At 47.3% G+C, this 27408-nt stretch overlaps 1 protein-coding gene across 1 annotated transcript; it reads left to right on the top strand.

The window, feature by feature from the left end:
• The first annotated feature begins 311 nt into the window (after positions 1–311).
• Positions 312–25455, top strand: DLK2 (delta like non-canonical Notch ligand 2). Its single transcript, XM_035110518.3, has 6 exons — positions 312–767; positions 5670–5771; positions 13404–13467; positions 20171–20301; positions 21301–21445; positions 22337–25455. Exons 2-6 carry the CDS (start codon positions 5699–5701, stop codon positions 23103–23105), a joined length of 1182 nt encoding a protein of 393 aa, XP_034966409.2. The 5' UTR covers positions 312–767; positions 5670–5698; the 3' UTR covers positions 23106–25455.
• The last annotated feature ends 1953 nt before the right edge of the window (positions 25456–27408 follow it).

The following is a 27408-nucleotide window of genomic DNA, read 5'->3' as shown; positions in this document are numbered from 1 at the left end:
CAGTGATTTTGAACTGTCATATTCCAACACAACTTCTGTGTTGCTGCCCCGATGGCACCTAGGCTTCCCCCCCCCCCCCCAGGATCTTCCACCGCTCCTCGCCACGCAAGGCACCGACCCAGCCAAAGCAGTCATTGGAGCTGGTGGGGCGGCCTGCCGTCGGGCCAGCAGGCCCAAGCCAATTCCCGCTGAGATGAGAAAGAGGGAAAGGAGCTCCTGGCCCGGGTGGGGGGGAGGCGCCAATCCTGCTCGTAGTTCACGGAGAGGCGTCTCTCCTCCTCTCCCCCCCCCCGCTCCCTCCCCCGAGTCTGGGCTGAAGGAATCGCAGGTGAGAGGTGAGCGGGGCTGGGCGTCCGCCTGCGGTTCGGGGGGCCCTGGGCTTCCTGGCTCCTCGCTCCTTTCGCGGCACTCGGGCTGCGGGAGGCGGAATGTCCCAGGGAGGGAGCAGGGATGTGTAGCCACACGCAGCCCCTGGCAGCCGGCCTGAGCGTGCACGGCGGCGGCGGCGGCAGCGGCAGCAGTAGCGGCGGCGGCGGCTGCTGCAGCAGGCGGAGCAGCAGCAGCAGCAGCGCTTGCAGCGCCAGCAGGAGGAGCGGGGAGGCCAGCAGGCAGCTTGGCCGCCGCGCCTCCCGAACCCCCGGTGCCCGGGCAGCGTAGGGCATGGCAGACCCGCTTGGCCGATACCCACGTTAGTCTCCGGGCGGGGGGCAGCAGGCAGGCACGCCCCTAAGGGGAGAGAGGAAAGAGCCGCCGACGCGAGCGCCGAGGTGAGGACGAGGGGAAGTTGCGCGCGTCTAGATATGTGTGTGTTTGGAGTGGGGTGGCGGCGCCCAAAATGGGAGCGATGTGTGGTGGGGAAAAGCTAGAGGAATGAGGGAGGGGATCCCAGGGGATGTGAGGGAGGCGGGGGAAGCTGCAGAGGGTTGGGGGTGTTTGGTTGTGGGGTTTTTTTTTTTTTGGCCGAAATGGCAGGGAAGCTGAATTTGGGAGGGAGGATCCAACAGCACGCGGGCAAGGAGAGCGCCTGCAACAGCGGCCCGCCGGGTGTGGGTGGGAGGTGGAGAGGAGAAAATGGAAGAGATGGCAGATGGGAATGCCTCCCCGATGCTGCCCCCTTCCTCGGTACCCAGATTCCCCCTTCTTTCTCTTTTCTTTCCCTTTTGCTCCCGCGGCTTGGATGGAGGCTGTTTTGGGATCCTCCCTCCGCATGTGCGCCGCTGCGGGCTGGGCTGCGAAGAGAAGCCTCTCCGAGCTGGGAAGGGGCAGCAATCCATGTGGGCGCAGGGAGGGTTTTGCCCTACCTCGGGGTGGGGCGACCTCGCCGAGAGGATGCCAGGAGGGATGTCTGCCTGCCTTCCTGCCTGGCGGTGGTTGTGGTAGCAGCGATGACAGGAGCACGTGGGGCTGCGGGGGTGCTGTGGGGAGGAGTGATTCCTTCACCTCTCCGAAGTGGGGAGGCGACCCCACTCTGGGCTAGGAATCCATGGTAGGGCAGCGACATGGTAGGGATCCTGCCCTGCCCTGTCCGCCAGTAGGGTCCAAAATGCACAGCACTAGGGAGATCAGGCCAGCACGTGGGGCGGGAGGCCTTTTTGGAGACACCCCCACAAGCCAGGTTCTTATCCCGCCGCAGCCCCAAGGGGTTGATGCAAAAAAAGAGAGTCATGTTTTTGCAGTCGCCGCTTGAAGTATCCACACGTTCTAGAAAGCAGCAACATCTCTTTAGTGTTGGTTGTGAGCCAGTGGACGCTGGTCCATCAAGGTGAGCGGGGCGCTGCTCTCACCTGCCTGCCTTCTTCCTTAAATTCATTCATTCCGAGGGGTGGCCCTGGCTGTCAGCTTCCTCCTCCTTAATTTTAGTGCTGCCAGTGTAGGACACAGGGGGGAGGAGGGGGAGGAGGGGGATCAGGACAAAACTAGAATGAGTGAGTTGTCTCTCTCTGCCTGTCATTGGCTCTCTCTGTTGCCATTGGCTCTGTTGATCTCAGTGGGCGCCAGCCACTAATGTTCCCTAGCATTCTTCAGTCCCTGATTCATTGAGACAGTGAGACCCATTCCACAGGTTACACAGAGACAGGGCAAAACCTGGGCTTGCCATCAGATGCACAAGCCACAGGGAGCTGGAGGCAGTCGTGGCTGCTTAGCACAGCTGCCGTTTTTGACAGAGGGGTTCACCTGTTAACCTTCTTAGGTGTGTTTTTAAAACATCTAAGGTGTACCTACTCTTAGATGTGCACCTAAAAATACATCGTATGGTACTCGGGAAGATCTATGAGCCCCTCACAGGTTTGCTGCTTGACAAAGATTTTCCATCTGCAGTTGAGCAATGCATTTCCCCCTTTTCTTGTTAAGGGAGAGATGGCTGGCCCGGCGTGAAATTAGGGGTACAGGTTTGGGGGCTAACAGTGGAAAGTTCTGGAGGAGGGAGGCAACATCTACATTTGGGCATAATTTATAGCTTCCTCCCCAGTACATTGCCTCCATACAATAATCCATTTGACCGAGCCTCTGTTGGATGTTACTGTAGCAGTTCTCCAGCATTTTCAGTTGGCTGCCTAAAGCAGAAAAGCAAACATCCTATCTCTAATTATGCCCAATCCAATAAAATCCACAGACCTTTTTGACCGTGCAGCACAGTTTGCCTGCCTATTGACCTGAAGACCAGTAATCGGAGGATTCTGTCTATGAACTCTGTTACTCAGGCCTCTGATTGTCCCCTTCCTATTACTTCCTTGCAGTTACATAGTCTAGGATGTCATCTTCCCTAAATCTTATAGACCCATCTGGCGACCTCCACTCCAGTTAACCCAAGGAAGCCTCATCCACTTGCAAACCGATATAGACATCCCAAATCCCATTTGTTGTCCCAGGAACGGTTAACTCATCGCACCCTGCTATGATCAAATAGCCCTCCACTACTTGAGAGAGAGGGAGTGAATCAATTTGTAATGTTGAGAATCTGTGGCAGTTGCTTGTGTGACACCAGTCATTTTGCGAAGGATACTTCAGCATGCTTCAAGGTATTGAAATTGTTGCTTGAGGACTAAATACACAAATCTAGGGAGGGGGGGTGACAATTAGGGGGGGGGGAAATGCTTCAGGGTAGCCTTGAACTCCAAGAGGTCATGTCTCTGCTTTGGAGGTTTTATTGGGAATGGAAAAGAGAAATGACCTTTTCAATGACATGCGGTATTCAGCTGGGGTCCTAACAGCTCAGGAGGAATTGGCTGCCAACTGTTCATCCTTAATCCATAAATTATTTTATAAGATTCACAGGAATCACTTTGCCCTCCTCTGATATGCAGCAGCTGTTCAGCAGCACAAAGCACTACACCATAACACAATACTTCAGGGTAGGAAATGAAAGAGAATCTTCTGGCCAATTGTAACAACAATTGGCATTTGGGGGAAGTAGTAGAGTACAGTTACCCAAAGCAGAATATGACCAGAATTCTATACAGGCTAATAAAAATAACACAGGCTTTTAATAATCAAACATGACTAGAATATTTATCTGAAAGCTCACCCGAAATATCCTTCTAACATATTCTGTGTCATTGGCAGATGTGGCACAGATGTCATTTCCCCATAATAATGCTATTAGGTGTCACCTCAGGAGTATAAGATCTATGCTACAATCTTACATCAGTTTTATGCCAGTTTGACAAGCTTAGGTTGTCCCAAGGAATTGTGGCTTAATGAGCTCTGGTCCATGGGGTCACGAAGAGTTGGACACGACTAAATGACTAAACAACAAAGCTTAATGAGAGTACTGCATATTCTGTTGGAGACTCCTAGCCATTTACTCTCAAAGCAGCAGGCCTCAGGGTGCTCAAAGGAGAGGCAATAACTGCTAAACCAATATTTCTCTAGTGTAGATAAGCATATGCTGGAGATAAGCCCTCGGTGGGTGTGTCCTGGCATTTGAAGAAGAGTAAATATGTGACAGCTGGATAGACTTTGTCTTCTATCCCAAGGACCTCATTCATGTACTACTGTGTTTCAAATATGTTGTATTTCATTGAGGTCTCTCTTTGAAGTAGGAAGGGCTTTTCTGTTTCTCTCTTTTGTGCCTGGCTGGGAGAAGAAGAAAAACATTATTTCCGCTGTCTTTCTGTATTTCTTACCTACATTTCCTTTGGCTGGGTTTATAGCCTCAAATGTACCACTAGCCTCATATATCTGAACATTGTGAACAAATTCTATGCCCATAAGGTAGATAGGCATGGTTACTGTCTTTTAGCATATGCCTCAGTCAGTTGTTCACACTTCCTTCAATATTGTAATGGCCACAAGCTTTTACACTATAGTAAGTTTGATATTCATCCATTATCATACACCAGAGCTTTTATTTAAAATACAAAGCATAAGATTCACACATGCTGGCCAAATGGTGCCTGCCTATAACAGTCCTCCTGAGTGCAGCAATACCTTCAAGAGGGTGGGACTGGGTAGTAGCTTTCTCTCAGCATAATCCACCCCCCAGGATTACTTTGAGGGTACAATAGAATTGCCCCTGTATGCTGCTTGGAGTTCTTTGGTGGAAGGTGGGAGCCGAAGCTAAGTGATAGAGCAAATGCCATGCATGCAGGAAAAATTAAGTTCCAAAGTTCAACCCCTGACATCTCCAGTTAAAAGGATTGCATATTTATCTTCACCAGCAAGTCCCAGGATGGGTAGCAGATGATGGAAAATACCCTATCAGTCCAAATAAATGCTGAGTTATATAGACCAATCATCTTACACAGCATAATGCAGCTCCAAATGTTCATAGGGTTGGATGCAAATGTGATAATCCAGTACATAAACCTTATCATTTTAAGAAATGGCAGCAATACTGCTTCAGAGAGATTGATAGCGGATGGAAACACCCAAGAGTTGTTCTAGGGGGACATGGGAAGAGCTGTAACTAAAAATCAACATTTAGCATTGTTTTAAGCATCAGATTAGTGACCTTCCGATCCCCACCTCTAGAACTCAACCCCCACAAAAGTGCTCCTGATTGTATTAACCACCTGCCAAAGGCAGAGAAGTTGATTCTCTTTTCTCCCTTCCCCCCTGATTCTTAACAAGAGTAAGAAGGAGCATCATTACTTAGGCTGTAATCCTATTTTCTTTCGCTTGGAAGCAGGCCCCATTGAATTCAATGGGACCTACTTCTGGGCTGACATGCAATTTCATTTTATTTTTGTTCAGCAATTTTCACCCTATTAGCATATGTCATGTTATCAGTGCACAACTCAGCACAGCTAGAGGTTTGCATTGAGAAGAAACGCAACACCGATATCATTTCAAAATTAGAGCCTGTGCTTTGGAATATCCTTGGGATGCTTTGATGGGAGATCTGAACGTTGTACAGGTTCAGGGGTGTTTTCTGTTTCCGTGGGGGAGGCGATAGGAGTGTGAAGGTAAACAAAAGGGGGGGTCCTACAAACAGGTGTTTTGTTTTTTTCACTGCATAGGGGCAGACTCAGCAAGTCCACTGTTCTTGTGCTTTCAGCCTCCAAGCCAAGGGAAACGCCAACGCAGCTGGCATTTGTTTTACAGAAGAATGGAAACTCTCAGAAATAATTGTGTTTGGAATAAGCAATAATAGTGTTCTGAAGCTCCATGATAGCACTGTGGAGGTGCCAACCTCCTGGTCTGACTTTGCCTTCATCCCCTTGTAGGTGACTATCTCGGTGGGGCCACGCTGACCATGCTCAGGAGCTTCTGTCTTCAGCTCATGTCCTTGCTTTGGATCCTGGTGGCCCATCACCATTTTACACAAGGTGAGGATGAGTTCAATGTTCCTTTGGTTTCACCTGGGCATGAAGTCTCGAACAGCAGAAAGGTAAAGGGTTCATTCTGCAGCAGGGTGCAGAAACCACCATTTAACTCCCTGTGAATGATTCCTCTTGTTCAAAGAGGTCTCCCTTTCTTCAGGTGCCAGGGAAAAACACATGAGCATAAACAGTACTTGAGTGTGTGAGTTTCATCACTTAGTTGTCCTGTAGAGGCTATAGAGGAGGGAGCCAAACTAAGGTCCACAAGGCAGGGTGGTTATGAGAACATCCCTATCTACAGGGAAATTGCCTCCTGCTTCCTGCAGGGAGTAACATGTGGCTACTTTCTTATTTCAGGAAGGGCCGTAGTTCAGTGGCAGAGCACATCCTTTGTATGCAAAAGGTCCAAGGTTTAATCTTTCATGTCTCCACTTATGGCTGGGAAAGACTCTTGTCTGAAACCCTGGAACAAAGGGAAACTGAGTCAGACTATTGGTCCACCTAGCTTAGCTTTGTCCACACTGTTTGGCAGTGGCTCTCTAGGGTAACAGATCAGGACTCACCACCACCAGCAGCAGCTCTCCCTGGAGATGTTAGGGATTAAACCTGGGGCCTTCCCACATGCAGAGCAGATGCTCTGTCATTGACGTGTTGACCCTGCTGAACTCCATGGACCAATAATGGTCTGACTCAGTAGAAGGCAGCTTAGTTATTACATGTAAGGAGAGGAATGGTCTAGCCTTCTTCCCTGGTTGTGAGCAAATTAAAATATCACTGGTTGACCCATCTTGTGTAGCAGACTGAGCTTTGTATAGGGCTGCATGAGATTAACATAGCTAGAGGGAAGTTTGTGTCTGTGTGTGCGTTCATGTCTGACTCTGCTTCTGTTTGAGTTTGGGTAGACAAATGGTCAGGGCCGTCTTAAGCACATCCGGCGCCGTGGTGCCGTTTCCCAAAGTTGCCGACCTTTTTTTTCGGGAGGATGGCACTACAGGAGACAGGCAGAAGCTGGAGGGCGGCTCCTCCGGCGGGGAAGAGGCAGAGGCTCAGTTGGCCGCTTCTTGCCCCAGTGGCCACTGCAGTCAGAGGCTCCAGGCGTGATGCTGCTTTGGCGTGGGTGGCATGGCAGAGGCGGGCAAGGGTGGCGAGCTGATGCCGGGAGGCACCACGTCCAGCCTCTGCCTCTTCCTTGGCGCCCTCCAGAACTTGGCACCCTGCGCCACTAGCCTCTATGGGTAAGACGCCCCTGCAAATGGGACTGTACTTGTTGGGTCTCATAATATAGTGCAACATAGGAAACTCCCGTCCCTAACACATAGGTTTTAGCCAGAGTGGTATCTGGGTTGCCAGCAAGATGGACCTTCTTTGATTAAGCGTAGACTAGATAGATTACAGTGATACTGGGAATAGGACATACTTTTTTTTTCTATGATCATAGAATCATAGAATTGTGGAGTTGGAAAGGATCCCAAGTGCAGGAATCTCAATTAAAGCATCCATGAAAGATGGTCATCCAATCTCTGCTTAAAACCCTCTAAGGAAGGAGCTACTGAATGAAATTGCTAATAATTGTATAAAGTATCCAAAAGAACAATAGGAAAATGCTCCATGAGTTTCCCTGCTCGTGTCCAGGTGGTCTGTTGGATAAATCCAAAGCAGCCTCAGCAAGCAAAAGATCTGAGTGAAGGAAGGGGCTTGGGGAAGGGGCTGCTTGACCCTTCCCACTACGACCATCATTCTGCTCAAAGCCCCCCTCTCTGCTTTTCCACCCAGAGGGGGAGGTGACCTATGACTACCCCCATGTAGTTAGAAAAGCAGCAGGAGTGTCATTAGCAGTGGGGGAACGGTCAGGTGGGAAAGAGTCCAGCAGCTCTTCCTCCATGATGTTCTTTGCTCAGATTTGGGATTTACTGTGGCTGCTTTGGATTGAAAAGACAGAATGAAAAGCGCAAGGGAGAGTGACATGCAACTAGTACAACACTGAACTGGCCCAAGTGTCAAAGCTTAATATGTTTGTCCCCTGGCATTTCCCCCTGGTGTCCCGGACCCAAGGTGTGCTTACTCCCCCCCCTTGGTGTTTTTAGGCATGCAGTGACACCTGCTGGACATTCTGTGAAAGGCCTTCAAACGTCCCTGGTACAAGCCATGCCCAGGGGCCAAACTAGACAATACAATATTCAGTGTATGATCACAATTGTGTATCTTCTCCACATGTTGTAAAACAGAAGCTGTTGCAAAGGCCTGAACTGGATTATGACCATAGCATGGAGGAAATGTGTGTGTGCTTTTTTTTAAAAAAAACCACTGCCCCCCCCCAACAAAAACAACACATGTACACAAGCTGCTATTTGCCCTTGGTGGGAAGATGCTATTTGCACTCATAGTTGCTTTCCTTACAGGGCAAATAGCAGGTCTGGGAGGCAATTTTAGTTACGAGAATTATACTGGGGGAAAGACTTAATTCCCCTACCCTCCACGCCACAGTCCAGATAGGCATGGACCAATCTGGTCCTCCACAACTGCTGTTTTTATTTTTATTTTTTAAGGAGACCGTACATAACACATTTAATCAGGTATGTAACATATTGTTAAGTTTAGCCCTGGGAATATGGATGTATCTACACCAGAGACTTGTACTGGGTTAAACTCACTCCTTTTCCATTGGGAATTCTGGGAACGGTAGTTCTCTGAGAGGGGCTTATGTATAGGGTTGCCATACAGTGGTACCTCTAGATACATACCTGATCCATTCCAGGGTGCCATTCGCACCCCAAAAAGTACGTATCTGGAGCGGCGCTCCCATGCACGCACGCAGCGCGCAGGATGCTTCTGCGCATGCGCACACGGCAGAACCCGGAAGTAAACACTTCCTGGTCCGCCGCATACTTAACCTGAAAGTGCACAACCTGAAGCATGCGTAACTAGAGGTATGACTGTATTTCAAACAGTGAAAATCCGAACACAAAAGTTGCTGAGCTTTATTTTTCGTAAAAACACACAAAAAATGCTGTTTTCGAGCTAATTTTGTTAAAATGTAGTATAAAACCAATGTAAGTGGATAAGGCTTGCGAGCGCACACGATCCAACAAGATCACCGGGATCCTGGATCATCACTTGCGGCACAGCAGATGACAGAAGGAACAAAAAGAAAGGTGAAAGTTAGCAGGCAGAAGCAACAGAGCCTTCAGGAGCCAGAAGGGAGGAGGGAGGGAGGGAGGTGGCAGGTCCAGGGAACAAACAGCTCAGTTACAGCCTTGGAGACATTTAAATAAATAAAGAGAAATCAATCCCTTGTAAAGGGTCTGATGCTCATCTCAAGTGCTGGGCCAGAGAAATGGAAATATTGGGGGCCTCCAAGTCAAATGTCCAGAGTGCTCCTCAGCTATAGTTGCTTTGAGTATATCTGTTCCTCCCTCTGTGCATTCAAGGTAGCAAGGAGTCTCCCTTCCTCAGATTATGTTTCCCCCCTTAGGCTGGGAAAACAGGTGTCCTGTGCCTTGCTGTGGCTTTCTTTAAACTGATGCTTTAGCCAGCCTTGTGGTATCCATTGCAAGCTTAGACCTGACATCTCCCACCAGCAACAGCTACCGCGTAGGCAGCAATCTTCCTTGTAGCAATTACAGACTTTTTGTGGGTCATTCTCTCTTGTGACGCTACAAGCCATTCTGGGCAAGAAATGTAAGCTTGGGGAAAGGAGGGAACCTGGCTGCCAAGGGTGCTAACATAAGCATATTTACCAGGGAGAAAGTTGCATTGAATTCAGTGAGGTCCTTGCAAGGGGGTTGGACTAGATGGCCCTTGGTGTCTCATCCAACTTTATGATTCTGTGATTCTATGCAGGGGTGAGGAACCTGGGGCCTATCATGTTGGAATCCACCTCCCATTGTCCCCAGTCAGTACAATACAGGATGATGGGAGCTGTAGACCAAAACATCTGCAGGGCACCAGTTGGGTACTCCTGCTTTAGATGATGATTTGTATCGCTTTGCTCACTTCAGAAGGTGGCAAGCTGACTTACCGGTAGTTGAGTTTGGGGGCTCTCCAGCACATTCTGCGGTGTGGCCCTCAAGCTGCGCTTCACACTTTGATCTGATGGCACCAGTTGGTGCCAGCTTTCATTCTGCAACTGTTCTGTGGTGGTCATAGAAGTGGCATCTGTGCTGCAATGGGGGGAAATGGACTTTTATCTTTAAAGGGCAAAGAAGGAGTAGATAGGTATTGTTTCACAAAAAGGTAAGGGGTGGGGAATGAATTAAACGTTTCCCAAAACAGCATTGTTATGGGGGAGACGTGCAAGATTGTCTTGCTGACAGCAGCACAATGGGTACTATCCAGAGGGAATTTCCCATAAACTCCTCTTGATCCACGCTGTTTTGTTTGCTAGAAGTTAATAGAAGTATTTGTTATGCTTAGCTTCATTCATACTGTCGGTGCTTAATCAGAGCAGCTTCTTAAACCGGATTAAAACTTGGAGTGCTTCCATATTAGCTTTCTTTCAACAGAATGAACAGAAATTAATTAGTTAATTAATTTTAATTTAACGAATTTATTTACTGCTTAATGTATTTTTTTTAAAAAAAGCCATCCAAGCTGGTTGCATAAAATAATAGAAAATATATGTAGGAAAATACAATAATACCAACAGACTTTAAAAAGAAGTAGACGTAATAAAAAGATAAAAATGCAGACAAAACACAATTAACTCACTCAGTTTACTCCTGAGAGTTCAGTTGCCACTCTTCTCAAACAGTTGTGTTGTGCAGCAGCTGTGGGGGAAAAAGGTGAATTGCATGCTAGGGATCAGTAATGGAATTGAGAATAAAACTGCTGATATCACAGTGCCGTTGTGCTGTGTAGTTGGAATACTGTGTACAGCTCTGGTTGCTGTACAATATAAAACATCAAAAATGATATTGCCAAGTTGTAAAAGGATCAGAAAAGGGCAAGCAAAATTGTCAAGGGGATGGAGCGACTCCTTGTAAGGAAAGGTTGAACTCACAGCTGTCCATGGAGGCGCAGGTCAATTCTGTGTCCAGGGCAGCTGCCTACCAGCTCCATCTGGTATGCCTGCAGACTGTCTCGCCAGAATGGTGCATGCTTTAGTTATCTCCAGCTTGGACTACTGCAATGTGCTCTACGTGGGGCTACCTTTGAAGGTGACTCAGAAACTACAACTAATCCAGAATGTGGCAGCTAGACTGGTGACTGGGAGTGGCCACCGGGACCATATAACACTGGTCCTAAAGGATCTTCATTGGCTCCCAGTGCATTTCCAAGCACAATTCAATGTGTTGGTGCTGACCTTTAAAGCCGTAAACGGCCTCAGCCTTGGCTCAGTATACCTGAAGGAGCGTCTCCACCCCCATCATTCAGCCTGGAGACTGAGGTCCAGCTCCAAGGGCCTTCTGGCAGTTCTCTCACTGCGAGAAGTGAGGTTATAGGGAAGCAGGCATAGGGCCCTCTTGGTAGTTGCAGCCTTCCTATGGAACACCCTCCCACCAGATGTCAAGGAAATAAACAACTATCTGACTTTTAGAATACATCAACAACAAGCACAACAACTCTGGGCAATTCCCTCCCCCCAAACAAATTTATTGTTGTTCAATAGGGGTCGTCTTATACATAGGGGCATGTTATACACAGAAAAATACAGTATGTTGTTGTTGTTGTTGTTGTAATAGCAGTTGGGCCTTTTCAGTTTAGAAAAAAGGTGAGTGAGAGGAGACATGGTAGAAGTTTATAAAAATTAAGCATGGCATAGAGAAAGTGGCTAGAGAAACATTTTTCTCTCTCCCTCATAAGACCAGAACTCGTGAACATCCATTGAAGCTGATTGTTGGAAGATTCAAGACAGGTAAAAGGAAGTTAAACTATGGACCTCGTTCCCACAAGGGGCAATGATGACCATCATCTTGGGTGGCTTTAAAAGAGAATCAGACAGATTTGTGGAGGATAAGGCTATTGGTGACTGCTAGCCGTTTTGGCTATGGTCTGCCTCCATGGTTGGAGTCAGTAATGTTTCTGAATACCCGTTGCTGGAAACTGCAGGAGGAGAGAGCACTCTTGAGGTCAGGTTCTGCTTGTGGGGTCCCCCCCAGGCCTTTGCTTGGCCAGTGTGAGAATAGGAGGCTGGGTTAGATGGGCCACTGGCCTTCTCTGCATTCAGGGCAGGTGTCTTTCTGTGTGTAGGGCAGAGACACGTCAATTTCATCACTGCTTTGTTAAGTTTTAGAATTTAAGATATTGCAGTGCTGGGGAACACAGATCCTCTCCTTAAGGTGTGTTTGTGGGGGAAGGACCTTCTCCAGGAAGTGGCAGTAGCAGTACAGATGGCGGCCCATCCTGTTCTTGCAGCGGCCAACCAGATGCCTGAGATAAGCTGGTATTCAGGAGCATGAAGAGAGAGCCGGCGTGGTGTAGTGGTTAGAGTGCTGCGCTAGGACCTGGGAGACCAGAGTTCGAATCCTTACTCAGCCGTAAAGTTCACTGGGTGACCTTGGGCCAGTTGCCATATCTCAGCCTAACTTGCCTCACTGGGTTGTTTGTAGAACTGTAAAGTTGGGAGGTACCCCCCCCCAAAGGCTCATCTAAGTCAACCCCCCTGCCATGCAGGAATCTCAGCTATAGGTTGGGAGGATAAAATAGGGAGGAGGAGAACCATGTACACCATCTTGGAGGAAAAGGCAGTAAATAAATGCAATAAGTAAATAAATAAAGTAATCATGCAAAGAACATGTTTATTTTTTGGCAGTGGCTGTGACATTTGCAAGGTGGATGCAATTAAGTACAGTTGCCACAGGACAACTACTGTAACATGAGCCCCTCCTCCCCCAAAAGAGATGTCATTTGAAACTAAGAAGCTACCGTAGCTTCCCCTGAGTCAGGCCACTGGTCCATCTCCCCAGTATTGATTTCTTTTCTGGACCAGGGATGACTCTACAGTATTCTGGGCACATAGCTCTTCCTACATGGTCCTTTTAGCTTGTGATAAATCGAAAGCAGGTGCTCTTAACACCTGAGCTATGGTCCACTATCTATCCTGGGGGGGGGGGAACAGTGGGGTTGCTCATTTGGAAAGGTTATTGTTGCTTCAGTTTCATTTCTTTTTTTTGTGCTTAATTATTATCGTTTGCATCCTCTTGTCTGATGGTTCACTGACCTATCTGTGTGGCAATTGTCTCCGAAAGGACAGTTCTGTTCTGTACATTGCAACATAGATCTTGATCTCAGTCTGTCAATTGCATATTTAAAAAATTCAATAAAATATGTACAGTATTTAAGGGGGAGGGGGGACAACAAGCAGCATATGTTCCCAGCTACAAAATATGGAGCCTTCCACAGCTAAGAAAATGTAGCACTTCTACACTCTGAAGCTTGGATGGTATGCAATAAATGGGTAGAAACTTTTTCCATTTATCGCAATAGAAACTGGTCTTGTGATATTACAGGCGGCAGGGAGAGGTCATACACAACTGGGAGAAGTATATTCTGGAAAGGAAAATGGATTCTACACACTTCTGTCCCAACCCGGCAATTTGTGATGGGTTCACCACCCTATTCCTGCTGCCACAAGGTAGCCATAGCTTGCAGTCCTGTCTTCCTGGTGCAATAAGTCCTGCTCTCTGCTTTGCCTTTCAGGTGATGACTGCAGTGACCACTGTAACTTGGCTCATGGAAGCTGTGACGAGGACGGCAAATGCAGGTAAAACCATACTGTACTTGGGTGAGCTTTAAAGGAGAGGGCTGCTCAAATACAGCATCACTCCAGACCCTGCACATTTTGTGCCAATCACCCCAAGATGTAGTGTCCTGTGAGCTCCTATTCTCAGAGTTGCCCAAATACATTTTGCTGCCTGGTGCAGCAAAGGGCAAGATGGTGCCCCCTCCCGTTCAATGTATAGAAGCTGACTGAACTAGCCATTGATTTTTATTTCAACACTGGTGTTGCGACAGCCGTGCCTGAGGACAGCGGGCTGGCCTAGAGGGTGCAAAGTAAGCTGTGTGGCACACACAAACGTTTTCTGCAATCCAGGGCCAGCCCACCCGTGAAGCAAGGGGAGGTGACTGCCTCAGGCAGCAGGATCTGTAGGAACAGCAGCTCCAGACTCTTAAGGAATGTGTTGCCCACTTATGCTGCCACTGCTGCAACAGCTATGGCATGCTCCTTGGAGGTCGAATCTGCTGCCTCCTCAGCAGCACCCCCATGCCACCCCTATAGTGACCTCTTGGTGAATATGAGGTGCTGCTGGTCTCCCCTCACCTTTGGGGAGGAAATGGTGGGGGCTGCCCTCTGGGGTCATCTGGGTTCTGCACCCGCCTGGTGTTTCAAAGCAGGCTGCCCCTCCCCCCACCATGGCCTTTGATTCCCACTTGAACCATCAGGTAAGGTTTATTTTATTTTTAAATACATTCTATTTTTCAGGTTTACAGAGATACAAATCCAGTAATTTCCCAATAAGCATTTATATTTTGACTTCCTCCCCCATCCCTTTTGCAGTTTCTTATATATTTTTTAAAAAAACAATACCTTCATTTCCCTCATTATTCCAATTAAGGTAAGGTTGATTTTATTCCCTCCCTTTTTCCCAGTGTAGATCTTCACTCCCCCCCTTGTTCCCGATGTAAATCAAATCAGTTTATTTCAGCTTTAAGCTCATAAAAATACAGAAGCAACCAAGGCACTCGTAATAAGGTTACAATTAAAATATGGATAGAAATAAAATATTTAGGAAATCCCAATGTAAAATTTTACTCCCCTCCTGTTCTTGATATAGATCAGGCATCCCCAAACTTCGGCCCTCCAGATGTTTTGGACTACAATTCCCATCATCCCTGACCACTGGTCCTGTTAGCTAGGGATCATGGGAGTTGTAGGCCAAAACATCTGGAGGGCCACAGTTTGGGGATGCCTGATATAGATCTTCACTCACCCCTGGATGGGTGGGCGCCATTTTGTTGCTTGCCTCAGGTGTCAACCCCATGCTGCCTTTCTTCCCCACCTTCCTGCTTCTGCTGCCTGAGGCAGCTGCTTCATTACTTTATGTTAGGTCTGGCCCTGCCGGTTTTTCATCCAAAAGTCCACTTCATAGGTGACATTTTTTTCTACATTAAAAAATCTCCATGCATGCTGAAACATATGTACATTTTCCTGTGTTATGTGGGATATGTAAGTTTATCTCACCACCAATCCATAGATGAGATGGCCGCTGTGTGCAGCTGTTGTCTGCTTCATGTACAGAAGAGATCGTTTCTCCATATACATCACACTTTCCTAATAGGGAGGCTATTTCCATGTATGAAAAATGTCCCATTTGAAGCAACTTGAATGGATGCAATGAACACACTTTACATTAGCCTTATGAACAAATCAACCAACGTTACTTGCTCTCATTTAACCCCCCCCCAAAAAAAAAACTAGGATGGTTGCCCAAATATACCCATACTGTTCATTTGTGAAAGAAAATTTTGTTGTTGTTGTTGCTAGCCTTTCCAGTTTAGTTAATCATAGCTAATTCTTACTCACCATAGACAACCAAGCAAGTTGCTATTTACAAGTATGAATCATGGGCTGGGTTTGCATAATCTTGTTTCATTTGCATGCTTTCAGTTTGGGAAAAGTGAGTTTATTTCCCCCACCTTCGTCTATTTCACAGCATTTTACAGTGAATGGAAGAGAGTGCCTTGTGTGGGGGATTTGAACCCACTATGTAACACTGAGGTGTGTGGATCATGTCTGAGAGGCAAGGAGGAAGCACAGATCCAGGGTGAAAGACATTGCAGCAGATAATTTTGCAGATAACCGCATATGGATTTTCTCTATAAACTTGAGGGCTAGAAATTTACTTTGAAATTTAATTAACAGTGATATTTTCAGGGATCCAAATTCTGGCCCACCCAGAATAATGGAATATTTACAGTCCTGTGTTTGGGCAGCCATTTTTAGGGTAGATGTTGACTTGTTTTGCAAAGAAATCTCCCTTGAACAGTGAACATCCTTCTTAATTTGATAGGTTGTTCTTTTGGTCCATGGAGAACAGATTATTTAAGCAATCTATTTGCATCTGGGCAGGGAGATCAGCCACCTTGCTATAGGCATAGCTGCCAAGTTTCCCCTTTTCTCGCGAGGAAGCCTATTCAGCATAAGGGAAAATCCCTGTAAAAAAGGGATAACTTGGCAGCTATGGCTATAGGATACTGCAGCCTCAAACAGCTGCTGAAGAGCAGTGTCAAAGGGCATTGCCTGTTCAGCACCTGCTTACACTACTGAGGCTTTGTATTGTTTTTATGGCATTTTACAGTGCAATAAAACATCCCACATACGACACTCCCCAGAATAGGTGGATAATAGCATTTCAAAAAGTTTTATAACTTTATATGACTGTTCTGTGTTACCAGCCAACATTGCACAAGCTTTCGGATAACATATGTTGAATCTCTAGAAGTTGCAGCTAGGAAATAACCTGAGCTGCTAGGCTGTTTTTGTCATTTATTAAATTTATTTTGAATTGCCTAAATAAAGGCCGTGTCTGGAAACCAGTGTTTTCAGCTGAAGACGGGAGAGGCTTTTGCATAGATTCTATTTTAGATCCTCCCAAATCCCAGGATTTCAAATGGGCTCATTTCCTACAGAACAGCTTAACAGTATCAAAGAAACATGGGTAAGATAACTTGCTACAACACCGCAATAAGTTTCAGACATTATTTTGAGAGTTTTACAGTTGTGATACAGTACTGTTGCCATCCCTGGGTTGCATGCTAGGAGCAGGCCTCCTTTTCCAACCCAGCGCTGGATTTGGCAGTAGGAAACACATCCACGCTGCATGTGTCTTGCCCTGGCACACCGTCACTAATACAACAATTTTCAAAGCAAAAAAAAGCAGTCATTTACGGAGCAACCCTATATGCACATTATGCTGGGGCTGGCAATTTGCCACTGCTGTGTTGGTGCTACAGCCACTTCTATCTAATGAAATGCTCAGCCCAGGAAGGGAAAACCACAGCAAATGTATGGTGTTGGTGAGAGAGGGAGAGAAAATAGGGAGTTGTGCCATCTGAGGGCTCTGCCAGGGCTCATAGCCTCTCTCTCTCCCCGCTGCCAAGCCATTCACCTTTGGGAGTTGTAGCAGAACTCTGTGTTTGCGGTGGCTGTTTGTTATTCTCCTTGCATATGAGCTATGTTGCTACAAAGCAGCTGCAATGCATGCAGAAACACACTTGACATTCTGACAACTGTCGACTGCCATCAAGCACAGGTGCTCCTCAGGGCTGCGCAACCTCCCAGATCTTTCCAGATGCCGTTGGATACCAACTCCCATCAGCCCCAGCCAGTAGCCAGAGAGGATGTAAGTTGCAGTCCAACAACATCTGGAAGGCTATAGGTCCCTCATTTCTGCATTATGAGATGTGTCCCTCTTTCTCTCGCTTACCTGTTCAGAATGCTCTCTCCCTCAATTGTTGGAGAGGAGGTTGGGTGTTTGAACATGGTTCCCTGAGGCAAGGTACCTGTTAGGGGTCTGGAAGGAGAAGTGTGAGCAAGTTCCCTCACATGCTCAGGAGATGACGTTTGTGCAAAGTGCCCCTTTTGTGGTGTACCAGCCAATTTTATCTAGCATCTGCTGGCTGTTGGGATTGTAACCAAAGAATGGCACCATAGGTGGCCCCAGCAAAGTCATTTCTTATGTTCTTTGACAAGAGCACATACTTAGGATCACAGACCAGTTGTATCATGGCTGTTAATAGATACTAGGCACACCCTTGTGCCATGCAATTTAACACACATTAGCTGATGAAAGGGTTTCTATGTTATATACATTTTTTTTAAGGTAGACCAAAAAAGACTGAAGTCAGCCCACCCCTGCCCCACCTGAAGACATCAGAGACTGGTAGAAAAAGCCTGTGATTGTGTAGTTCAAGATGTACCTCTTCTAAGAAACAAAAAATAAAAAAAATCCTTCCAGTAGCACCTTAGAGACCAACTAAGTTTGTGATTGGTATGAGCTTTCGTGTGCATGCACACTTCTTCAGATACACTGAAACAGAAGTCACCAGACCCTTATGTATAGTCAGAGTGTGGGGAGGGGTATTACTCAGAAGGGTAGTGGGAATGGGTGATTGGCTGATAGGAGTGGTAAACCTGTTGACTACTGTTAACGACTGTCAACGACTGCAATTGGTCTTGCAGGAAAAAGCAAGGGGTGAGATGGCTAAAGAAAGCTTTATCATGTATAATGAGATAAGAATCCAATGTCTTTATTCAGACCAGGTCTCTCCATGGTTTTAAGCTTAGGGATGAGTTGCAATTCAGCAACTTCTCTTTCCAGTCCGTTTCTGAATTTTTTCTGTAATAAGACAGCTACTTTGAGATCTTGTATTGAATATCCTGGGAGATTGAAGTGTTCTCCTACTGGTTTCTCTGTCTTGTGATTCCTGATGTCCGATTTATGCCCATTTATCCTTTGGCATAGGGTTTGGCCTGTTTGTCCAATATAGAGAGCTGAAGGGCACTGTTGGCATTTGATGGCATACACAATGTATGTGTATGCCATCTTTCTCCACTGCATCTGAAGGATGGGGGCAGACGTTGATCATTCCATTGGTCAACAGAGTTGTCCTGTGTAGACCAAGTTGGTTTTTTTGTGGGGGCCTCACCCTTGACTTTATGTTTTCTGATTTTTATCCCTTCGGCACACCCAAGGTGGATTTTTTAAAAATATAACACAGATACCATTTTTTAATGCTGTATTTTCCCCACTTGGTTTGTGGTTTGTGAGGGGTATACGTCTTGTTTCAGTGGTTCCTTTTTTGCAGCTATGCAAATGGGAGCCTGAGCCTGTGCCTCTGCACCACTCCTTCAGAGTGGCAGGAATGTGCAGCTGTGCATTTATCTGCCATTAAAAGAAAAGAACTCTGTAGGGGAGGCGCAGACGAGCAAAATCCCCACCCACAGGTATGGCGCGAAAAAGAAACTACGCCCACAAAACCTGGGCTCAGTCTTTTTGGCACTGACTCACTGATTGCAGAGTAAACACAGGACTTGCATCTAATTAGTTGCAAGGAACAGAGAGGCACGAGCATAGTATGAATCCCATGTCACTGCTTGATCTTTGGTAAGCTGCAGCACTGGGGAAACCCAGCCAGATGGGCGGGGTATAAATAAATTATTATGATGTTCTAGCTATAAGTGTGGTGAACAAGGCTTCTTGCCGTGAGCCATGTCTTGGCACATCCTTCCATTTTAGTTTTATCTTCCAATCTTTTCTCAATATACTTTAAAATATGGGGGGGGTGCTTGATATGTGTGCATTTGCTTAATTTCACAAAGAAAAAGTAGTCTGCGACATGCAATTGCCAGCAGCCCAATCTTAGGCAGGTTTATTCAAAAACAGGTCGCCTTAGTTCAGGGCGATGCACTCCTGAGTAAGGGTGTATAGCAGGGGGGGGGGGGCAATGTGATGCCTTTGGAAGTTGCTGGACTCCAACTCCCATCAGTTCAAGCCAGCATGGCTAGTGGACAGGGATGATGGGAGGTGTAGTCCAGCAACATCCTAAGGGCACCACATTGCCTACTCTCCTGGACCGCAGCCTTAAGGTTTGGCACCGGCGCGTTCCTATTCTCTCTGAAAACAGGTCAGGTGTTACTGGGATGGAAAAGGAACAGTGGTAGAAGCAGGGTTTCCTGCCGATCTTGCACATCTGGTGTACAGCCCAGATTGTCCCTCCTGACCTATGGCAAAACCCCAAGGCAAATACCAAGGCTAGAGATTCCTCTGCTGTGTCCACACCCACACATTTCTTAAAATCAAGATAATTTTCTCACTGTCCCCAGGCAATCATTAGACAGGCGGCAGTCTTGGCTGGTTGATGCTCTTCACCAAAACTTTGTGGTACTCATAAGCCCCACCCCTCCTCTTGCCTCCTGCCCAAAGTGCCTCCATTTTGCCTCACCCTTGGCTCCATCCTGCTGCTGCTGCTGCTTCCTTCAAGAATTCCCCTCACATTCTTGTGCGAGGTACTTGTTCCTATCATGCCATTGAGACCAAAAAGGATCCTGGATCCTGCCTCCACCCATCACCAGGAACAGAGACCATTGGTGGATCTACACAGGGGGGGGGGGGGACTGCTATAAATAAGTCAGAAATTAAATCATTAACCACACACACAAAAAACCTGCTATGTAAAAATCACATAGATTTTTGATATTTTTTTTTTGCTCTCTGGCACCATCTGGTGTTGCATCTTATAACGCATTCAAAACGTTGTTTTTTGACTAATGCAGCTGAGTCCCATGACTATTAAACGCCGGTCTAATGCCTTGCGATGTTTACTGCACATGGCTTGGTTAGTGCCTTTGCTTGGTGCCTGCGGTGGTGTTCTCCTGCTCTGACTTTATGGTTTTCCTTCTGCAGGTGTGACAAAGGCTGGGAAGGGGAATACTGTGAACAGTGCGTGAGGATGCCAGGCTGCAAGCATGGGACGTGCCACCAACCCTGGCAATGCATCTGCCAAAGTGGCTGGGCTGGCAAGCTGTGCAAGAAAGGTGCGTCACTCCACTTGGAACAGGGTGGGGACTTATTGAGGAGAAAGGAAGGCACTGGAGTAGAAGCTTATTGGGAAGCTGCCTTATACCAAGCCAGAAGACATGGGCTGGTACCAGCTCTCCAGAGTTTCAGACAATAGTTTCTGCTGCTGCCGCCTTGAAAGGCTGAAACTCGGGTCCTCTGCATGCACAACAAGTTCACTACCGACAAATGATGCCGTTTCCAAACAACAGCAATTCAGCTTTAACAGAAGAACCACACAGCCTTATTAGCAGCAGTAATTCGGGCGTTATCCCATTTTCTGCTTTGAGGCCTCCCAGGAGAAAACAACCACTTTTGCTATTGACTCCAATACTTCCCAGCTACATAAAGTTGTCCTAAGGCAGGCACCCCCAAACTGCGGCCCTCCAGATGTTTTGGCCTACAACTCCCATGATCCCTAGCTAACAGTGGTCAGGGATGATGGGAATTGTAGTCCAAAACATCTGGAGGGCCGAAGTTTGGGGATGCCTGTCCTAAGGCCTTGGAGAACCACTGCTAGTCAGAATACCTTGGAAGTCGAACAGAATCCGTTCTGGAAGTCCAAAATGTTCAGAAACCAAAGCGCGGCTTCTGATTGGCTGCAGGAAGCTCCTGCAGCCAATTGGGAGCTGCGGAAGCCCCATCAGACGTTTGGGTTCCAAAGAATGTTCACAAACCAGAACACTCACTTCCGGGTTTGCGGCATTCGGGAGCCAAAGTGTCTGAGTACCAAGGTACGACTGTACGCAGTGCTGGGCTAGGAGGAAGGAAGGCAGCTTCTTCTGCTCCGATACAGGATCCCACTTCCACCTTCAGAATCAGTGGCCACCTTTTCTTTGTACAGCCTCCAGTATCACAGTGAATTAAAAAGGAGAGGGAACTTTTGTGGGGGTGGGGTGGGGGTGTCTGGCATGAAAAACCAGCCCTGAATACTTTTGACCTGCATTTTCTCCTCCTCTTTCCCCCATCTCTTTCAGACGTACATGTCTGTGAGCACCAGACCCCGTGCCAGAATGGAGCCCAGTGCATTTATGACCGAGATGGGGAATATTCTTGCCTGTGCCTTGAAGGATTCCATGGAAAGAACTGTGAGCTGAAGACGGGGCCATGTGATAAGGCAGGGTGAGAGATCCTAGCAGAAATAGATGGGAGGAAAGGCAGGCACAAGGAGCAAAACCGTTTAAAGGCTCCAGCTCCTGCAGCCAATCGGAAGCTGCGGAAGCCCCATCAGACATTTGGGTTCCAAAGAATGTTCACAAACCAGAACACTCACTTCCGGGTTTGTGGCATTCGGGAGCCAAAGTGTCTGAGTACCAAGGTACGACTGTACGCAGTGCTGGGCTAGGAGGAAGGAAGGCAGCGTCTTCTGCTCCGATGGGAGTAAGTCCCATTAAACTCAGTAGGGCTTACCTCTGAGTGAACGCGTATAGGATCAGCTGTAAAAGGCTTTAAAATGCACCATTTCACAAACAAGGATTTCAAGTTTTATGACGACTTTTTGTTGTTATTTCTTCCTGTGCGGTTTATTTTTACATGCACCTTTTACGTGCACATAGAAACCCCCCAGAGTGGCTGGGGTACAAATAATAAAATAAAAATAATGACTGTTATTAGAAATGCTAATGGTTAAAGGTAAAGGTAAAGGTACCCTTGACTGTTAGGTCTAGTCGCGGACGACTCTGGGGTTGCAGCATTCATCTCACTCTGTAGGCCAAGGGAGCTGGCATTTGTCCGTAGACAGCTTCTGGGTCATGTGGCCAGCATGACTAAACCGCTTCTGGCGAACCAGAGCAGCGCACGGAAACGCCGTTTACCTTCCTTACCTATTCATCTACTTGCACTTCGACGTGCTTTCGAACTGCTAGGTGGGCAGAAGCTGGGACAGAGCAACGGGAGCTCACCCTGTTGTGGGGATTCGAACTGCCGACCTTCCGATCGGTAAGCCCTAGGCTCTGTGGTTTAGAAGGGCGGCACATATGGGTGTTGTGATCGGTCCCCATTCTCTCCTTTCAGGTCCCCCTGCAAGAATGGGGGAGAGTGCCTGGACCAGAATGGCTTTGCTAACAACTACACCTGCAAGTGCCTGGCAGGATTCATTGGCACCCACTGCGAGATTGATGTTGACGACTGCCTGATGCGCCCCTGTGCCAACGGTGCCACCTGCCTGGACGGCATCAACCGCTTCTCCTGCCAATGCCACACTGGCTTTGAAGGGCGTTTCTGCAGCATCAATGTTGACGACTGTGCCAGCCAACCGTGCAGAAATGGGGCAAAGTGCTACGACCGCATCAACGATTTTGATTGCCTGTGTCCCGAGGGCTTTGCCGGCAAAACCTGTGAGCTCCTTGCTCCGGAGCCGACGTGGGTCACCGCGTTTCACCCTGATCCCAAGGGGCATGGCAACGACGCCGTGAGAAGCACGGCCAGCAGCAACCCTTGGACAACCCAGTCTGAGCCCGTCCGGGTTGCGGTGACTGGGAAGCGGGTCACTAGCTACAGTGAGAAATCAAACGGGGGAGGGCTCTTGATCTCCGTGAAAGAGGTGGTGACTCAGCAGGACTCGGGGCTGAGTCAGTCGCAGCTGATATTAGTGCTGGTGTTTGGGCTGCTCACAGCCATCCTAGTCTTGGTAACTGTGTTGGTGCTGCTGAAGAACTGGCAGAGGGGGCGCCGGAGGTGCCAAAGCCCCTCGCAGTCTGCAAGGAAACTCCAGGACCAAGAGTGCCAAGTGGGCATGTTGAGTACGGTCTTGATAGAACCCAGGAAAACAACTGAGCTGTAAGGACCCCCTCGAGTCGGAGCCTGGCCGACCTCTATACACCCACCAGATGAGTCAAGGAATTCTCTGAGCCGCGTCCAGGGGGATGCTCTGGCCGTCCGCCTCCAAAGCACTGCGGGCTCTGATCGAACTCAAGGCCGTGCATCACCAGGGAAGAGGATGTCCATGAGGCAGCAAGGGCTTTGCTTGAAAGTGGAGTCCTTGAATGCATACAGCTTAAAGCCACTGGCTTGGTGGCAGCAACGTCTTAAGGGCAGCCAAGGAAGTGCTGGGTCATGATAAAGCCAGTGCTGGAAAGAGCAAGCAAGATGGGTGGATGTCATCCAACAAGCGCTCCAAGGGAGTTGCTAGAATGAGGCTAAACATGCCAGAACAGGTTGTAGTATTTGGCTAAGCCCTTAAGCATCTGGTAACTCTTGGTCAGAGTCATTGGGGGTATCCTATGGCCTGTCTGTTTACTCAAGGGGGCCCAGGAACTGCTCTATGTATGCCCCACCACCCTCTAGAACAGGTGATATGGGACCCCCACTCTGCCTAGAGGCCTTTCAGTCTGTTTTCAAATCCCATAAGCTCTCCTAAGGACCTTGTGGTGCCATGAGCCACTTTGCTGCCTACATTGACCATTCTAGATCATTGTCTTGCCCATTGTGTCCTGTACTATGTCTAGTTGTGATCTGGCTGCAAATGTTTGTTTAGAACCTCTGAAACAAAACCCTTCTCTTTCCCCCCTCCCTGAAAGGTTTATTCAGACCCTGATTTCACACATCGTGCTCCCTAGAACCTCATTTTCTCAGCTCTGGTGTCAGGAAAGGTCAAAAGCAAGCACCAAGCCAACTTCCCCTTCTCAGTCTCAGATTGTTGGCCTGAGACTCTTCACTTGCCGGAAAAGAAATGGCTGTGTATGAAGCTGGAAATATGAGGTCTGTGAGAGATCAAACTTGGGAGTGAACCAGAAGTAACCATAATAGCACTTTTCAGTAGCACATGTTGAACCATACTGGTGCCTTAAGGCAAAAAAGTATACTTCCGAGGATGTATCCCAAAACATTGGTCAATCAAGCTTGGTAGTGTCTGCACTGACTGGCAGCAGCTCTTCAGGGTTTCAAATTGGGGGTCTTTCTCAGCCCTTCCTGAAGTTGGTAATGATGGAGCCTGAGATCTTTTGCACGCAAAGGTTCTGATCTGTTACTACAAACAGTTATTCTCCTTCCCTAAGTGGAAGTAAAGGCTGTGGGTGATCTCATAAAACAATTCATATTCAGCTACATAGTGACAGCAATGAAGGCAGTACACATGTTTGGGAAAGGGTTGGAAAACTCATTCAAAGACCCATTTGCTGGAGGGCAAGATAGTCTGTATAGACACTGTCTTGGGTGCATGTTCTTGATGCACGTCAAAATGCAGGTGGCGTCTATGCACACTGTTGCTCACATCTCGATGCACCCTTATGTTTGTGTAGGTAGAGATGCTCATCTGGAGAGGGGTGCTTGGGATGCTCTGTTAGCCCTGCCTCCGACTCCCTCCTCTGACTTCCGCCATCCTAACTTCTGCAGAGAATCTGCGTACATACAGATCCAGCATTTTTAGGATCACACCACACAAAAACGGAAGGTACAAACTGCACATTCAGAGTCTATTTGCATCGAGCTGTGTGCACGCAGTCCCCTGCGCAGTATACCAACAAACAGAGGTCACAGGTAGGATCAGTAAGCAGAATAACATTTCGACCCAGGGTTGGGCTTCAGACTGGGGGTAATGCAGCTTCATAGTCACGACAGATACCAGCCTGGTTGCCAAGGCAACCGAGGCCTGTTCCTCCTGCTGCCTTAAAACGTTTCTGTTCCCTTTTGAGGGAACACTCCCTGGTTAAAACAATAACAATAAATCCTCCCAAAATGGCAGGTGCATAAAAATGATCATAGAACTTTTATTCCCACCCCCATTTTCAGCTCAGCCTTCAAATCTCCTGTTTTAGTAAGAAACACAACTGAGTCAGAAGGAGGTATGGTAAACAGTCCCCTTACCTTCAGTGGCAAAGTGCACTCTATTCAGTAGGGCCAGTTCCACTTCAGATATGCCAGAGACAGTGGTCTCTCTGTGAGGGTCGTCCCTGAGGCTGTGGCTTAGGTAAGCCATGCAGGTTTTCCTCATTGACCTCCCTTGTTCTTTCCCCTCTCACCCCAAAATAAGAATACATGAGCACCCTAGTTTCATGGTCAAGGTTGCTATAGGTTACGTGTCTGGAAATGCAATTTGAGTAAAGCAAAAAAAAGGGGGGGTTCACCAGAAATATTATTTTTGTAATACGCAGTTGATGAATGGTTGTAACTTTATAAAATAAATTCAGGAAATTGAATATATGAAGCAGCACCTTCCTGCTCCCCTCCATAGACTTCCCCTCTCTTGGATGATGTCATTCCATGCCTTGTCCCATCACGTACCACTGGGCCCATCTCCAAACCACAATGGTTACCCTCTAACCACAGGTCCTGACCTGCCAGAATTGCTATCATCTTTGGCTCACTGTCAGCCCTAAAAGAAAGAGGGTTACCTCCTTTGCAAAAGAATTCCGAAATCCCTACAGAGGGGTAACAAGTGCTTGAAAATCTCTCATGTCCAGATTTCAAGAAAGTACGGTACTGCCAATTTGAACTGCTCTAAAAAGTCCAGAGGGAGGAGGTGTCCAACCAAGAAGGTAAGAGTAGAATCATAGAATCTTTCTTGTAGCTTGAATCCATTGCTCCGTGTCCGCTTCTCTGGAGCGGCAGAAAACAACCTTTCACCCTCTTCTATATGACATCCTTTATATATTTGAACATGGCTATCATATCACCCCTTAACCTTCTCTTCTCCAGGCTAAACATACCCAGCTCCCTAAGCCGTTCCTCATAAGGCATCGTTTCCAGGCCTTTGACCATTTTGGTTGCCCTCTTCTGGACACGTTCCAGCTTGTCAGTATCCTTCTTGAACTGTGGTGCCCAGAACTGGACACGGTATTTCAGGTGAGGTCTGACCAGAGCAGAATACAGTGGTACTATTACTTCCCTTGATCTAGATGCTATATGCCTATTGATGCAGCCCAGAATTGCATTGGCTTTTTTAGCTTCTGCATCACACTGTTGACTCATGTCAAGTTTGTGGTCTACCAAGACTCCTAGATCCTAAAACTAAAAACCATATGCAGTAGAGTAATTTCCACTATACTTTTCCATGTACAACTTGCTTTAGAATTATTATTTTTAATCAACTGTATCTCTGTCATGTGCTGTAGGTTAAGCAGGGAAATGGAGTGACTTACCCAAAACTATCCAGTATGAAGCATGACTTAAATGCAGAATGTGAAACTGTGTACCTCCCACCCCTAACTGCTCAAACGCAACAAAGCTTTCATGTGTAGATGGCAAAGGGAGCAGCGAGGAAAGATCCCAGTTACAAATTGTACGGAATGAACAGCTGCTTCGTGCTGCCTGGGTGTCATATGTTCAAAGCTTGCTTCATTCAGAGGGGAGAGCAGCTATTCAGGCCCTGCGGAAACAAGCCTACTACCCATGAGCAGCAAATTTAGAAAGGTGGGGTCCCTTCATGATAGTCGCAACCACACCCCTTCTAAGATTATACAACCTAAGATTACACAATTTTATAATTTTAGAATAGTAATAATTAGGGACGTATTCCAACAATCTATACACCTAGATCTTGTTTTTTTCTGTGCACATATATGGGCAAATGATTTGGAGTCATGTTTACCATGAAGTTCCATTGTACATAACCAAACTCGCACACCATTCTCTTAAAAATGAAACACCTTGTGTTTCCAGCATTCCTAAATGCTTAAAAGCCCCCCTTTCATTCTGACTGGGTGGTGCTAAGATGCTGGAGACAGGGACCCCACTGCACACACTGAGAAAAGTAAAAGTTTGGGAATGACCAAAACAAGCACTCCCAGGCAACCGGCTTATTGAGCATTCCTTCTGATTTGTTTGTAAGGAGGTCAGAAGACACGGCATCAAAGCAAAGTGTTGTCTCACATTTTCCAGTCTGTTCTCCTGTCATTTTCCATATCGCAAAGAGTCCAGCCTTTGGGAGAAATAGTTGCGCAAGACCGCCACATCAACTCTAGCTGTGCAACCTGAATTTGCCAGTATGTGGTTGAATACCACCTGGAAATACCAACAGCCTGGAAGCGTCGCAAGTGAGAATTGCATCAAGTAACACGGTGAAGTTGAAACTGCGTCAAGAGAAAGCTGGTTTCTGTAACCTGTCCATACCCTGCAAAATTGCCTCGGCCTTTTTGCATGCTTTATTT

This window comes from Zootoca vivipara, chromosome 3, assembly GCF_965207765.1.
Source record: "Zootoca vivipara chromosome 3, rZooViv2.hap1.1, whole genome shotgun sequence".
NCBI lineage: Eukaryota > Metazoa > Chordata > Lepidosauria > Squamata > Lacertidae > Zootoca > Zootoca vivipara.
Note: the sequence above shows the minus strand (reverse complement) of the source record. Positions and strands in the feature narration are given on the sequence as shown.